The following is a 16,373-nucleotide window of genomic DNA, read 5'->3' as shown; positions in this document are numbered from 1 at the left end:
TACAGTACCGTGCAGAGTGGAACGCATCCTTCTCCCTAAGTACATTACAGTACCTGTAGAGTGGAGCGCATCCTTCTCCCTAAGTACATTACAGTACCTGTAGAGTGGAGCGCATCCTTCTCCCTAAGTACATTACAGTATCGTGCAGAGTGGAGCGCATCCTTCTGCCTAAGTATAATATAGTACCGTCCAGAGTGGAGCGCATCCTTCTCCCTTAGTATACTACAGTACCGTGCAGAGTGGAGCGCATCCTTCTCCCTTAGTATACTACAGTACCGTGCAGAGTGGAGCGCATCCTTCTCCCTAAGTACATTACAGTATTGTGCAGAGTGGAGCGCATCCTTCTCCCTAAGTACATTACAGTATCGTGTAGAGTTCAGCACATCCTTTTCCCTCAGTATATAAGGCTGGATTCACACTAAGTTTTTGCAATCCTTTTTTTTATCCGTTTTTTTCAAATGGAATCCACCGAAACGTATGCATGCGGATTCTACCCACCCTCCCTTATCCCCCTCCTTCCCTTCCCCCCTCCTTCCTCCCTTCCTTCCTCCCTTCTTCCCTCCCTTCCCCCCTCCTTCCCTTCCCCCCTCCTTCCTTCCTCCCTTCCCCCCTCCTTCCCTTCCCCCTCCATCCTTCCCTCCCTTCCCCCCTCCTTCCCTTCCCCCCTCCATCCTTCCCCCCTCCTTCCCTTCCCCCTTCTTCCTTCCTCCCTTCCCCCCTCCTTCCCTTCCCCCTTCCTTCCTTCCTCCCTTCCCCCCTCCTTCCCTTCTCCCATCCTTTCCTTCCTTCTTCCCTCCCTTCCCCCCTCCTTCCCTTCCCCCTCCATCCTTCCTCCCTTCCCCCCTCCTTCCTTCCCCCCTCCTTCCCTTCCCCCCTCCTTTCCTTCCTTCTTCCCTCCCTTCCCCCCTCCTTCCCTTCCCCCTCCTTCCTTCCTCCCTTCCCCCCTCCTTCCCTTCCCCCCTCCTTCCTTCCTCCCTTCCCCCCTCCTTTCCTTCCTTCTTCCCTCCCCCCCTCCTTCCCTTCCCCCCTCCCCCCCTCCTTCCCTTCCCCCCTCCTTCCTTCCTCCCTTCCCCCCTCCTTCCCTTCCCCCCTCCTTTCCTTCCTTCTTCCCTCCCTTCCCCCCTCCTTCCCTTCCCCCTCCATCCTTCCTCCCTTCTTCCCTCCCTTCCCCCCTCCTTCCCTTCCCCCCTCCATCCTTCCTCCCTTCTTCCCCCCTCCGTCCCTTCCCCCCTCCTTCCTTCCTCTCTTCCCCCCTCCATCCTTCCTCCCTTCTTCCCTCCCTTCCCCCCTCCTTCCCTTCCCCCCTCCTTCCTTCCTCCCTTCCCCCCTCCTTCCCTTCCCCCCTCCATCCTTCCTCCCTTCTTTCCTCCCTTCCCCCCTCCTTCCCTTCCCCCCTCCATCCTTCCTCCCTTCTTTCCTCCCTTCCCCCCTCCTTCCCTTCCTTCCTCCCTTCCCCCCTCCTTCCCTTGCCCCCTCCTTCCTTCCTCCCTTCCCCCCTCCTTCCTTCCTCCCTTCCCCCCTCCATCCTTCCTCCCTTCTTCCCTTCCCCCCTCCTTCCCTTCCCCCCTCCATCCTTCCTCCCTCCCAGAGTCAGGGCCGTTTCCAGGCTTTTTTGCCACCTGAGGCAAACCTGGGCTACAGAAGCCCTACCCCCTCCCCCCCCCCCCCCCCCATTAGCTGCCGGCGCCTATTCCTGGGCGGCTATGGGGGGCCGTCACTGTCGGCGCGGACTGCAGGGGAAGGAGGAAGATAGCTGTCGGCGCCCCGTGCTAGTAACTGCGCTGTCTCTTTTCTTTCCCCAGCAGCGTCTACTGCCAGATCTGCGATAGGAATGTAGTATAGAATACAGTCGTGCTGAGTGAGTAGCGTGTTGAGAGATACAAAGAATCAGAGTAGCAGAGAGGAGGATGTCGTGAGAGTCTCAACCCAAGTAGTACTGTGCCCTGGCGGGATATTGGAGGATGAGGTAGAAGAATACTTAAAAGAAGAGAATACTTGTGCCCGTGTATTGACCTTTGGGCCTTCACACCACCTAATGCCCACCAGTGTTGGGGGATCCATCCTAGTGGGTGACACAAGCCCCAGACCTTGTTACCTGGGATAAGCGGAATGCTGAGGATTGCCTGCTGACTACCGTGCAGCGAGATAGTGTTCCTAGGCTCTTAGCAACTTTGCTCTATCCGGATCAGTTTCTAGCTTACTGCTGTCTGTGGATACTGTCCTGCACTGTGACTCTCCTAGTCCACGGCGTGGGTTTAGATGATCTCTGGCTTGTCCTCTCCTGTAAGAGTTCAACACTGCAGTGTTGTGTAGAGTAAATGGAGGAGAAACTTTTAGCTATGTCTTGTCTTGCTTCCTACTCATACAGGAACCTAAGACTGACCCTTTCAAGGCCCAAGTGGACCACTGTAGGGCGCTGTCTAGTTTGCGTCCGGCTCCTACGATGTCCAACACAAAAGACTCATACACTTCCTCTACCCGTGTGACTTCCCTTCTCAGCGTATCTAAGATGCGCTGTGAGTGGGTGCAGAGTGCATAAGAAGAAGTAAAGTGAGAGATCATAAGATTGAAGAAGAAGATACTCCCATAGGTTCACAGATCCATGTGACACACAAATAAACAATAACCCTTTCCATACTTCAGCTGTGCAGCATCTAAATACAAACATCTATAACAGCGACATCTAGAGGCGAAACTATCACTACTTTCATCACCACTTGTGTACAATAAGTACAGACTTTTACGAAGGGTGTAACTAATAGCAACACCCGTGGTAGGACACCACACTTCCTTCCTCCCTCCCTTCTCCCCTCCTTCCTTCCTTCTCTCCTCTTCCCTCCCTCCATGCTTCCCCCTTCCTCCTTCCCTTCTCCCTTCCTCCCATCCTTCCTTCCTCCCTTCCTCCCATCCTCCCTCCATTTTCCCCTCCTTCATTCCTTTCTTCCTTCTTCCCTTCTCCCTTCCTCCCTCCCTTCCCCCCCTTCCTTCCTCCCTCCCCCCTTCTTGACGCTGACAATACCTGTACAATGTATTCTGGTGATCTGCAGTAATAACTGCACCATGTGGACACAGTCTTAGGACAGGAGAGCGTTGTGCGCCATGGCAGCTGATGGGCTTCCCATTTGCTGGGCTGACCTCTGACCTCCACCCCATTCTCAGAGATGGCACAGTAACATGTAGGGGGCGCTCTGCTGAGCTCCTGGGTGTTAGGGGTCTCACAGGCACCTTTGGAGGGGTCTGAGCCGTCATCTCGCAGTCACTTATTGATCCCTGATAAGCGCTGCGGTAACCGGGAGACGTCTTGTACGTTTAATCAGCGGCGCCGGCGGCTTTCAGGGTTTTAATTTAATTTCTCCCATAAATCACATTGTCAGATCAGATGATAAAATATGGAGGAGAAGAATTCCCAACACAAGTGATCAGGATCAATAAGGAACATGGCTCCCAGCTTAAAGGGATTATACAGCGCAACAAAAACATGGCCACTTTCTTCCAGAGACAGCACTGCTCTTGTCTCCAGCTTGGGCGCGGTTTTGCTGCTCAGTTCCATTGAAGTGAATGGAGCTTAATTGCAAACTGCACCTGAACTGGAGACAAGAGTCGTGTTGTCTCTGAAAGAAAGTGGCCATGTTTTTGTTGCACTAGATTACCCCTTTAACCCTTCATGTATCTGCTGTGCAACTTCACCCACAGGTCTGCACAGGCTGCTGGAGGATCCTACCTGTGCCGTGTAACTCCATCCTCCTTTGTCGTGGTGTCCTCCTCCTTTGTCGTGCTGGCCTCCTTTGTCGCGGTGTCCTCCTCCTTTGTCCTGCTGGCTTCCTTTGTCGCGGTGTCCTCCTCCTTTGTCCTGCTGGCCTCCTTTGTCGCGGTGTCCTCCTCCTTTGTCGTGGTGGCCTCCTTTGTCGCGGTGTCCTCCTCCTTTGTCGTGCTGGCCTCCTTTGTCGCGGTGTCCTCCTCCTTTGTCGTGCTGGCCTCCTTTGTCGCGGTGTCCTCCTCCTTTGTCGTGCTGGCCTCCTTTGTCGCGGTGTCCTCTTCCTTTATCGTGCTGGCCTCCTTTGTCGCGGTGTCCTCCTCCTTTGTCGTGGTGGCCTGCTTTGTCGCGGCGTCCTCCTCCTTTGTCGTGCTGGCCTCCTTTGTCGCGGCGTCCTCCTCCTTTGTCGTGCTGACCTCCTTTGTCGCGGCGTCCTCCTCCTTTGTCGTGCTGGCCTCCTTTGTCGCGGTGTCCTCCTCCTTTGTCGTGCTGGTCTCCTTTGTCGCGGTGTCCTCCTCCTTTGTCGTGCTGGCCTCCTTTGTCGCGGTGTCCTCATCCTTTGTCGTGCTGGCCTCCTTTGTCGCGGTGTCCTCCTCCTTTGTCGTGGTGGCCTCCTTTGTCGCGGTGTCCTCCTCCTTTGTCGTGCTGGCCTCCTTTGTCGCGGCGTCCTCCTCCTTTGTCGTGCTGACCTCCTTTGTCGCGGCGTCCTCATCCTTTGTCGTGCTGGCCTCCTTTGTCGCGGTGTCCTCCTCCTTTGTCGTGCTGGCCTCCTTTGTCGCGGTGTCCTCCTCCTTTGTCGTGCTGGCCTCCTTTGTCGCGGTGTCCTCCTCCTTTGTCGTGCTGGCCTCCTTTGTCGCGGTGTCCTCATCCTTTGTCGTGCTGGCCTCCTTTGTCGCGGTGTCCTCCTCCTTTGTCGTGCTGGCCTCCTTTGTCGCGGTGTCCTCCTCCTTTGTCGTGCTGGCCTCCTTTGTCACGGTGTCCTCCTCCTTTCTCGTGCTGGCCTCCTTTGTCGCGGCGTCCTCCTCCTTTGTCGTGCTGGCCTCCTTTGTCGTGTTGTCCTCCTCCTTTGTCGTGCTGGCCTTCTTTGTCGTGGTGTCCTCCTCCTTTGTCGTGCTGGCCTCCTTTGTCGCGGCGTCCTCCTTCTTTGTCGTGCTGGCCTCCTTTGTCGCGGTGTCCTCCTCCTTTGTCGTGGTGGCCTCCTTTGTCGCAGTGTCCTCATCCTTTGTCGTGCTGGCCTCCTTTGTCGTGGTGTCCTCCTCCTTTGTCGTGCTGGCCTCCTTTGTCGCGGCGTCCTCCTCCTTTGTCGCGGTTTCCTCCTCCTTTGTCGCGGCGTCCTCCTCCTTTGTCGTGCTGGCCTCCTTTGTCGCGGTGTCCTCCTCCTTTGTCGCGGCGTCCTCCTCCTTTGTCGTGCTGGCCTCCTTTGTCGTGCTGGCCTCCTTTGTTGCGGTGTCCTCATCCTTTGTCGTGCTGGCCTCCTTTGTCGCGGTTTCCTCCTCCTTTGTCGTGCTGGCCTCCTTTGTCGCGGTGTCCTCCTCCTTTGTCGTGCTGGCCTCCTTTGTCGCGGTGTCCTCCTCCTTTGTCGCGGCGTCCTCCTCCTTTGTCGTGCTGGCCTCCTTTGTCGCGGCGTCCTCCTCCTTTGTCGTGCTGGCCTCCTTTGTCGCGGCGTCCTCCTCCTTTGTCGCGGCGTCCTCCTCCTTTGTTGCCGTAAATGCCATTAAGTGATTTTCAGGCTTCTTTATGTGTTTCTGAACTTATAAAAGCAGCTGCAGAATGCGGTTCTTTGGCGCCATGGGCGGGCGGCGTCCTGTGATCGCTGATTGAGCGCAGTCAGGTAGATGGCGGAGTCTTTATAGATGAATCCTCTTCTGTCGCTGCAGTATGTTCCTGGCAGCAGCCGCTCACTGAACATCTGCTCGCACCGTCGCTCACCGCCACATGGTCACATGACACGTAACCACTTCTCTATCTTCTATCACAGTTATGTTACATGGAGGACGAGATTAAGTGTCCGACGTCCGTCACATTGTAATACCGCAATATAAGGCTGAATAAACACTGATCGCCAGAGGTCATTAAGATATAAAACTGATTGGTGATTGGTCACTGTGGGAAAACTAGAAAAGGCGTGGGAGGTGGTCTGGAGAGTTCTAACAATACTGTCATATAGTGCCATACAGTGCAAATATCATAGTGCCATACAGTGCAAATATCATAGTGTCATACAGTGTATACATACAGTGCACATAGTGCCATACAGTGCAAATATCATAGTGTCATACAGTGTATACATACAGTGCACATAGTGCCATACAGTGCAAATACCACAGTGCCATACAGTGTATACATACAGTGCAAATATCATAGTACCATACAGTGCAAATATCATAGTACCATACAGTGCAAATAGTGCCATACAGTGCAAATACCACAGTGCCATACAGTGCAAATATCATAGTGTCATACAGTGCAAATATCATAGTGTCATACAGTGCAAATACCACAGTGCCATACAGAGCAAATATCATAGTACCATACAGTGCACTTAGTGACATACAGTACAAATATAGTGTCATATAGTATATACATTATAGTGCCATATAGTGCATACAGTATATACATTATAGTGGCATACAGTGCACATATATTACAGTATATACATTATAGTGCCATACAGTAAACATAATGCTTTACATTGCATACATCAGGGCACCATACAACACAGTGTGATACAGTATATACATTATAGTGCCATACAGTATATACATTATAGTGTCATACAGTGCATAAATAATAGTGTCAGACAGTGAACACATCCTGCCATACAGTACACACATAGTAGTGCCATAGAGTGATACATCATGGTGTCATACAGCACACATTCTGGTATTTGGTATATTGGTCCAATATGAGTGATGACTCTGTATCTCTGTACAGCGCTGCAGGATATGGCGGTGCTACATAAAATAAAGCAATAACTCCATAGTAGATCCACTGTGATGTTCTTATCCCCGCTCGGTACTGATGGGGGACAAGAACCCCGGAGCAGCCGTCTGCTGATGGGGGGCTCTTCATTGTGGGGTTACTTGTATGGCCGATAATCCCTAGTCATGGTTTACGGCTATTGAGAGGTCAAGCATCAATTTACAGGAAAGCTTCCAATAGGTGGCAGCAGAGAGCGGGCATGTGGCCCCCTGGAGCTGCCTTGTGTACTCCCAGGGAGCATTGCTCGGCCTCTAAGCCTCGCTGTGCCAGCTCGCTGCTCTCCATGTGGAGACACGTTACACCATGACCCATGTCTGTCTAAACAAAAGGCGGGCAAACCTGAAGATCCCATCAAACAGCACCTCATATCTCAGCTCCCTGGTAACCCGATGCCTCTGGCTTGGTGGCCCAACCCATGTGACATGTGACCCTCTCCTCCCCCCATCACATGACCAGCAGGTGGTAGTGCCAGTCCCTATAGATGGCCCCATTACTCTGGCGCCCCCTCCTGTTTGTAATGAGGCGCTGAAGCAGCTGGGAACCTTTGATCTGTGAGGTGACAGTCCTCGACGGCTTTTATTACCGCAGCTGAAATTGCATTTCATAATGGCTCCATAAAACAATCCCGTCTTCCATTATTATCCCGGCTTCTTCCCTTTGTCTCTCCGCAGGTCTACGATGTGGAATACAAATTCTTCACCGACAGCGAGAAGACGAGAGTCCTGATGGAGATTGATCCACAGAACAAAATTGAAACTTTTCGGACAGAGAACGGCTCAGATACGGCAGTGGAGATCCACGACTTCAGACACGTGCGTCCTGACCTGCTGCTTATTCTCTGCCTGTAGATTCCTCTATAATTACCCCCACCAATACCTCCACCACCATCACTCCCACCATCCCCTCTGCCACCCCCTCCACCAATACCTCCACCACCATCACTCCCACCATCCCCTCTGCCACCACCTCCACCACCATCACTCACACCATCACTCCCACCATCCCCTCTGCCACCACCCCCACCAATACCTACACCATCACTCCCACCATCCCCTCTGCCACCACCTCCACCACCATCACTCACACCATCACTCCCACCATCACCCCCACCAATACCTACACCATCACTCCCACCATCCCCTCTGCCACCACCTCCACCACCATCACTCACACCATCACTCCCACCATCACCCCCACCGATACCTACACCATCACTCCCACCATCCCCTCTGCCACCACCTCCACCAATACCTCCACCACCATCACTCACACCATCACTCCCACCATCACTCCCACCATCCCCTCTGCCACCACCTCCACCAATACCTCCACCACCATCACTCCCACCATCCCCTCTGCCACCACCTCCACCAATACCTCCACCACCATCACTCACACCATCACTTCCACCATCACCCTCACCAATACCTACACCCCAACCATCACCAATACCTCCACCATTACTCCCACCATTACCTACACAATCACCACCGCCAATAACTCCACCATCACTCCCACCACCACCTTCACCATCACCTCCACCAATACCTCCACCACCATCACTCACACCATCACTTCCACCATCACCCTCACCAATACCTACACCCCAACCATCACCAATACCTCCACCATCACTCCCACCATCACCTCCACCATCACCTCCACCATCACCCCCACCACACCTACACCATCACCTACACTATCACCAATGCCAATAACTCCACCTTCACCCCCACCATCACCCACACATCACCCCCACCAATAACTCCACCATCACCATCATCCCCACCATCACCACCACCAATTACTCCATCACTACCACCATCACCACCACTAATAACTACCATCACCCCCACCATCACCTACACCATCACCACCGCTAATAACTCCACCATCACCCCTCCAAATACCTCCACCATCCCCCCCACATCACCCCCACCGTCACCCCCACCAACACCGCTAATAACTCCACCATCACCACTCCCAATAATTCCATAATCACCTCCATCATCATCCCCCACTGTCACATCCACTGTCACCCCCACCATCACCCTCAACCTTGTATAAAGGAGCAGTATTATAGTAGTTATATTCCTGTATATAGGAGCAGTATTATAGTAGTTATATCCCTGTATATAGGAGCAGTATTATAGTAGTTATATTCTTGTATATAGGAGCAGTATTATAGTAGTTATATTCCTGTATATAGGAGCAGTATTATAGTAGTTATGTTCCTGTATATAGGAGCAGTATTATAGTAGTTATATCCCTGTATATAGGGAGCAGTATTATAGTAGTTATATTCCTGTATATAGGAGCACTATTATAGTAGTTATATCCCTGTATATAGGGAGCAGTATTATAGTAGTATATTTCTGTGTATTGGAGCAGTATTATAGTAGTTATATCCCTGTATATAGGGGCAGTATTATAGTAGTAATATTCCTGTATATAGGAGCAGTATTATAGTAGTTATATCCCTGTATATAGGAGCAGTATTATAGTAGTTATATTCCTGTATATAGGAGCAGTATTATAGTAGTATATCCCTGTATATAGGGGCAGTATTATAGTGGTTATATTCCTGTGTATAGGAGCAGTATTATAGTAGTATATTCCTGTATATAGGGACAGTATTATAGTAGTTATATTCCTGTATATAGGACAGTATTATAGTAGTTATATTCCTGTATATAGGAGCAGTATTATAGTAGTTATGCGGTTCAGGGAAGAAACAGAGTGCTGCACCTCACACCTATGGCTGATACTAGTGCCCCTAGGCTAAATAAAAAACACATCAGAATTTTGTGTATGAATTGATCAAGCCATACTGCCCCATGTAGTTATATTCCTGTATATAGGAGCAGTATTATAGTAGTTATATTCCTGTATATAGGAGCAGTATTATAGTAGTTATATCCCTGTATATAGGAGCAGTATTATAGTAGTATATTCCTGTATATAGGAGCAGTATTATAGTAGTTATATCCCTGTATATAGGAGCAGTATTATAGTAGTTATATTCCTGTATATAGGAGCAGTATTATAGTAGTTATATTCCTGTATATAGGAGCAGTATTATAGTAGTTATATTCCTGTATATAGGAGCAGTATTATAGTAGTTATATTCCTGTATATAGGGGCAGTATTATAGTAGTTATATCCCTGTATATAGGAGCAGTATTATAGTAGTATATACCTGTATATAGGAGCAGTATTATAGTAGTATATTCCTGTATATAGGAGCAGTATTATAGTAGTTATATTCCTGTGTATAGGAGCAGTATTATAGTAGTTATATTCCTGTATATAGGAGCAGTATTATAGCAGTTATATCCCTGTATATAGGAGTAGTATTATAGCAGTTATATCCCTGTATATAGGAGCAGTATTATAGCAGTTATATCCCTGTATACAGGAGCAGTATTATAGTAGTTATATTCCTGTATATAGGAGCAGTATTATAGTAGTATATTCCTGTATATAGAAGCAGTATTATAGTAGTTATATTCCTGTATATAGGACCAGTATTATAGTAGTTATATTCCTGTATATAGGGGCAGTACTATAGTACTTATATCCCTGTATATAGGAGCAGTATTATAGCAGTTATATCCCTGTATATAGGAGCAGTATTATAGCAGTTATATCCCTGTATACAGGAGCAGTATTATAGTAGTTATATTCCTGTATATAGGGGGCAGTATTATAGCAGTTATATCCCTGTATACAGGAGCAGTATTATAGTAGTTATATTCCTGTATATAGGGGGCAGTATTATAGCAGTTATATTCCTGTATATAGGAGCAGTATTATAGTAGTTATATTCCTGTATATAGGAGCAGTATTATAGTAGTATATTCCTGTATATAGGAGCAGTATTATAGCAGTTATATCCCTGTATACAGGAGCAGTATTATAGCAGTTATATCCCTGTATACAGGAGCAGTATTATAGCAGTGCTGATATAACTGGATTTGTTGTCCAGCAGTCGGATTAGATCGGCCTCACACCTCGATGCTTTCTTGTCTATTTTTAGGGAATTACTGGAATCTACTTTGCTGGACTTGAAAAATGCTTCATCAGGACTCAGAGTAAAGAGATCCCGTCAGTAGAGGAGACAGAGCTGGAGATAGTGGAGGTACAGTAAGGATCCATAGGGTCGGGTCTGTAGGTGAACAGGCTGGAGTTTCCGCCATACTGTATGTTTTGCTGCAAATTTGCAGCCGATCCTCAGTGATTGTTGAGCCCAATAATCATGTGATACATTATAACGGAGAAGATCCCTGCTGAGACTCTGCACAGCGAGGGGGGGGGGGGCACTTCTGCATTTTCTACACCTGTTCCTCACCGGCTCGTCCACCAGGTCTTACCAGATCATATCTCTAGATTCAATGGCTTATTAGGATTGTAAAGTGCCGAATCCAAGACCTCCAGTGTACACATTGCCATTCAGTGTACAGGGACAGGGACTCCTGCCTGTGATAGGCGCCCCTGCTTTTTTACACAACGTGCCTGAAACGAATCTCTGTAGTTTTAATTTTAATGAATCCAACTTTCCTTGTGGTATATGGACGGGTACGGACGATACCTCTGTATATAGCTACACTCCCGGGGTATATGGCAGGGTACAGCCGATACCTCTGTATATAGCTACACTCCCGGGGTATATGGCCGGGTACAGCCGATACCTCTGTATATAGCTACACTCCGGGGTATATGGCCGGGTAGAGCCGATACCTCTGTATATAGCTACACTCCCGGGGTATATAGCCGGGTACAGCCGATACCTCTGTATATAGCTACACTCTGGGGTATATGGCCGGGTAGAGCCGATACCTCTGTATATAGCTACACTCCCAAGGTACATGGACGTGTACAGCTGGCAGTTATACCCCCGGAGCCCGGCTTAGTAATACCCCTCTGGGGTAATAAAGATCTGCATGGAATATAAGAAGAAAGTTTGCTGCTTTGCTTCCTCAGTGGTCTCCCCTTTAGATGCGGCCCCCTCCTCATAGGTCTCCCCTTTGGATGCGGCCCCCTCCTCAGTGGTCTCCCCTTTGGATGCGGCCCCCTCCTCAGTGGTCTCCCCTTTAGATGCGGCCCCCTCCTCAGTGGTCTCCCCTTTGGATGCGGCCCCCTCCTCAATGGTCTCCCCTTTAGATGCGGCCCCCTCCTCATAGGTCTCCCCTTTGGATGTGGCCCCCTCCTCAGTGGTCTCCCCTTTGGATGCGGCCCCCTCCTCAGTGGTCTCCCCTTTGGATGCGGCCCCCTCCTCAGTGGTCTCCCCTTTAGATGCGGCCCCCTCCTTAGTGGTCTCCCCTTTGGATGTGGCCCCCTCCTCAGTGGTCTCCCCTTTAGATGCGGCCCCCTCCTCATAGGTCTCCCCTTTGGATGCGGCCCCCTCCTCAGTGGTCTCCCCTTTAGATGCGGCCCCCTCCTCAGTGGTCTCCCCTTTAGATGGGGCCCCCTCCTCAGTGGTCTCCCCTTTAGATGCGGCCTCCTCCTCAGTGGTCTCTCCTTTAGATGCGGCCCCCTCCTCAGTGGTCTCCCCTTTAGATGCGGCCCCCTCCTCAGTGGTCTCCCCTTTGGATGCGGCCCCCTCCTCAGTGGTCTCCCCTTTAGATGCGGCCCCTCCTCAGTGGTCTCTCCTTTAGATGCGGCCCCCTCCTCAGTGGTCTCCCCTTTAGATGCGGCCCCCTCCTCAGTGGTCTCCCCTTTGGATGCGGCCCCCTCCTCAATGGTCTCCCCTTTAGATGCGGCCCCCTCCTCAGTGGTCTCCCCTTTGGATGCGGCCCCCTCCTCAGTGGTCTCCCCTTTGGATGCGGCCCCCTCCTCAGTGGTCTCCCCTTTAGATGCGGCCCCCTCCTCAGTGGTCTCCCCTTTGGATGCGGCCCCCTCCTCAGTGGTCTCCCCTTTAGATGCGGCCCCCTCCTTAGTGGTCTTCCCTTTGCATGCGGCCCCCTCCTCAGTGGTCTCCCCTTTGGATGCGGCCCCCTCCTCAGTGGTCTCCCCTTTAGATGCGGCCCCCTCCTCAGTGGTCTCCCCTTTGGATGCGGCCCCCTCCTCAGTGGTCTCCCCTTTGGATGCGGCCCCCTCCTCAGTGTTCTCCCCTTTGGATGCGGCCCCCTCCTCAGTGGTCTCCCCTTTGGATGCGGCCCCCTCCTCAGTGGTCTCCCCTTTGGATGCGGCCCCCTCCTCAGTGGTCTCCCCTTTGGATGCGGCCCCCTCCTCAGTGGTCTCCCCTTTGGATGCGGCCCCCTCCTCAGTGGTCTCCCCTTTGGATGCGGCCCCCTTCTCAGCGAATAACAGAAAATACATGATTTCTATAGACGACGTCAAGAAATCAATCTCACAAACTTCCAGAAGCCGAAGCTGCAGACAATCCATCATTGTGTTACATGGCAGCGACGCATCCTCGCACATGTGGCCACAATTAGATTTCCTACCACAAACTTTCCATTTCTTCATTATTTTCTATTGTCAAAAAGAGAAAAATTTGTTTAATTTCAGTAAAATGTCACATTCCCCGATGAGACGGTCACAAAACATAGCGGATGGAAACGTTCCCAGCGTCATCACCATTAACCATGAAACGTCTGAGGGATAAGTATGGAAAAAGGAAGAATGTCTGGTGATGGCGTCCACGTAGTCACATCCGCTTACTAGTCGCTCTCCTCCTTCTTTGCTCTGGGCCTCTATATCTATCTGTATATATACTGTATATTGTTATATATTCTTTACTGGGATCCATAGTATCATCTGAATGTTATAATGTGAATGTACTTTCTGGTTATTTGTGGGTTTTGTTTTGCACAGGGAGGAAGGGAGGAAGGAAAGGAGAGGAAGGGAAGGGAGGGAGGGAGGGAGGGAGGAAGGGAAAGGAAGGAAGGAAGGAAGGAAGGAAGGAAGGAAGGAGAGGGAGGGAGGAAGGAAGGAAGGAAGGAAGGGAGGGAGGAAGGAAGGAAGGAAGGAAGGAATGAGAGGGAGGGAGGGAGGAAGGAAGGAAGGAAGGGAGGGAGGGAGGGGGAGGGAGGAAGGAAGGGAGGGAGGGAGGGAGGGAGGGAGGGAGGGAGGGAGGGAGGAAGGAAGGAAGGAAGGGAGGGAGGAAGGGAGGGAGGGAGAAAAGGAGAGGAAGGGAAAGGAAGGGAAAGGAAGGAGAGGAAGGGAAGGAAGGAAGGAAGGAGAGGAAGGAAGGAAGGAAGGAGAGGAAGGAAGGAAGGAAGGAAGGAAGGAAGGAAGAAAGGAAGAAAGGAAGGAAGGAGGGAAGGAAGGGAAGGAAGGAAGGAGAGGAAGGAAGGGAGGGAGGGAGGGAGGGAGGAAGGAAGGAAGGAAGGAAGGAAGGGAGGAAGAAAGGAAGAAAGGAAGGAAGGGAGGGAAGGAAGGGAAGGAAGGAAGGAGAGGAAGGAAGGAAGGAAGGAAGGAAGGGAGGGAGGAAGGGAGGGAGGGAGAAAAGGAGAGGAAGGGAAAGGAAGGGAAAGGAAGGAGAGGAAGGGAAGGAAGGAAGGAAGGAAGGAGAGGAAGGAAGGAAGGAAGGAAGGAGAGGAAGGAAGGAAGGAAGGAAGGAAGGAAGGAAGGAAGGAAGAAAGGAAGAAAGGAAGGAAGGAGGGAAGGAAGGGAAGGAAGGAAGGAGAGGAAGGAAGGGAGGGAGGAAGGAAAGGAAGGAGAGGGAGGAAAGGAGAGGGAGGGGAAGGGAAGGGAAAGGAAGGGAAAGGAAGGGAAAGGAAAGGAGGAAGGAAGGGGAACAGCAGTACATTGCGGCTAGCTGAATAATTTCTCCCCCAATTAGGAAGGAGAAATCACCACCACAGTCTATGAACAGTCCATGGTCTGGATCCCCTCGGAGACTCCCATAGAGGACAGAGATTTCCTGAAGAATTCCAGAATCCTGGAGCTGTGTCACAATAAGTCCGTGCACTGGATCTTCCCAGCTTCTCCATCAGGTGACAGAACTTGTCTCCCCTGATAACTATAGAGGAGTATCTGTGTATATACCTGTATATCAGTATATAGAGCTGTGTGTGTGTATATACCTGCATATCAGTATATATAGAGCTGTGTATATACCTGTATATCAGTATATAGAGCTGTGTGTGCGTATATACCTGTATATCAGTATATAGAGCTGTGTATATACCTGTATATCAGTATATAGAGCTGTGTATATACCTGTATATTAGTATATAGAGCTGTGTGTGTGTATATACCCGTATATTAGTATATAGAGCTGTGTGTGTGTACAGTATTAACCTGTATATCAGTATATAGAGCTGTGTATATACCTGTATATTAGTATATAGAGCTGTGTATATACCTGTATATCAGTATATAGAGCTGTGTGTGTGTATATACCCGTATATCAGTATATAGAGCTGTGTGTGTGTACAGTATATACCTGTATATCAGTATATAGAGCTGTGTATATACCTGTATATCAGTATATAGAGCTGTGTATATACCTGTATATCAGTATATAGAGCTGTGTATATACCTGTATATCGGTATATAAAGCTTTGTATATACCTGTATATCAGTATATAGAGCTGTGTATGTATCTGTATATAAGTATATAGAGCTGTGTATATACCTGTATATCAGTATATAGAGCTGTGTATATACCTGTATATCAGTATATAGAGCTGTGTGTGCGCGTATATACCCGTATATCAGTATATAGAGCTGTGTGTGTGTATATACCCATATATCAGTATATAGAGCTGTGTGTGTGTACAGTATATACCTGTATAACAGTATATAGAGCTGTGTGTGTGTACAGTATATACCTGTATATCAGTATATAGAGCTGTGTGCAGAGCTATATAGATGGCTGATTTCCTATACCATCATCCGGTTATCCTGCTCTCCTGTATACCCATCTTCTATATGTGACTATAGGCTTTTCCCAGGTGATGGCGGAGGTCGCTGACCCTTGTCTGTAGTTCTGCTGGGAAGTTCTGGGCTGATGGCCCCTATGGGAGCTGTAATAGTAACCCCACCACCATCACCCAGCTTTCCCAGAGGCCGATAGGAGATTTTTATTCATAGGGAATTGTTCTTTCATGTATTTTTTCTCTTTTAGTTCCTGAATTTCAGGATTTTGATGATGGAGAAGAGGAGGCGGCTGCGGCAGAGCAGAAATTACTTCTTCCTAAAGATCAAAGAGCCGAGAAGCCGAGTGGCAAACGTCAGTCCCGATCCCTGACTGAAGAGGATCTGCCGGTCAACGACTATGTAAGTGCTATTACCATGATACCATAAGCCGCACAGTCTGATGGAACGGGGAGAGGGGTCTGTCTGCCTGGAGGGGGCGCCGCTTACTCCACACAAACCATTATAGCTTTATAATAGCCTCTGTGGGGCCCAAACCAATCCAGGTGCTCCTCCGGGGCCACAAACTATATATATACATATATATATATATATATATATATATATATATATATATATATATATATATATTATACAGAACAGAGGCGTCCCGTCCTCACAGCCTGAATTACCCATTGTAAGAATGAGAGCAAAGTGTCTGCTGGGAACTACAGTGGGACGGAGGTAATAGTGCTGGTGATGTATCATAGATAGAAGATAGATAGATAGATAGATAGGAGATAGATAGATAGGAGATAGATAGGAGATA

At 49.7% G+C, this 16,373-nt stretch overlaps 1 protein-coding gene across 1 annotated transcript in view; it reads left to right on the top strand.

Annotated features, from left to right (window-relative positions):
• The window catches only part of TNMD (tenomodulin), a 49,611-nt gene that overhangs the window by 16,953 nt on the left and 16,285 nt on the right, over positions 1–16,373 (top strand). Inside the window, exons 3-6 of the mRNA XM_069985713.1 lie at positions 7,408–7,548; positions 10,776–10,877; positions 14,526–14,679; positions 15,816–15,967. Of these exons, the coding sequence (XP_069841814.1) occupies positions 7,408–7,548; positions 10,776–10,877; positions 14,526–14,679; positions 15,816–15,967 (549 nt within the window). The remainder of the gene's footprint in view (positions 1–7,407; positions 7,549–10,775; positions 10,878–14,525; positions 14,680–15,815; positions 15,968–16,373) is intronic.

The sequence above is a fragment of the Dendropsophus ebraccatus genome, chromosome 10, assembly GCF_027789765.1.
Source record: "Dendropsophus ebraccatus isolate aDenEbr1 chromosome 10, aDenEbr1.pat, whole genome shotgun sequence".
In the NCBI taxonomy this organism is placed as follows: domain Eukaryota; kingdom Metazoa; phylum Chordata; class Amphibia; order Anura; family Hylidae; genus Dendropsophus; species Dendropsophus ebraccatus.
Note: the sequence above shows the minus strand (reverse complement) of the source record. Positions and strands in the feature narration are given on the sequence as shown.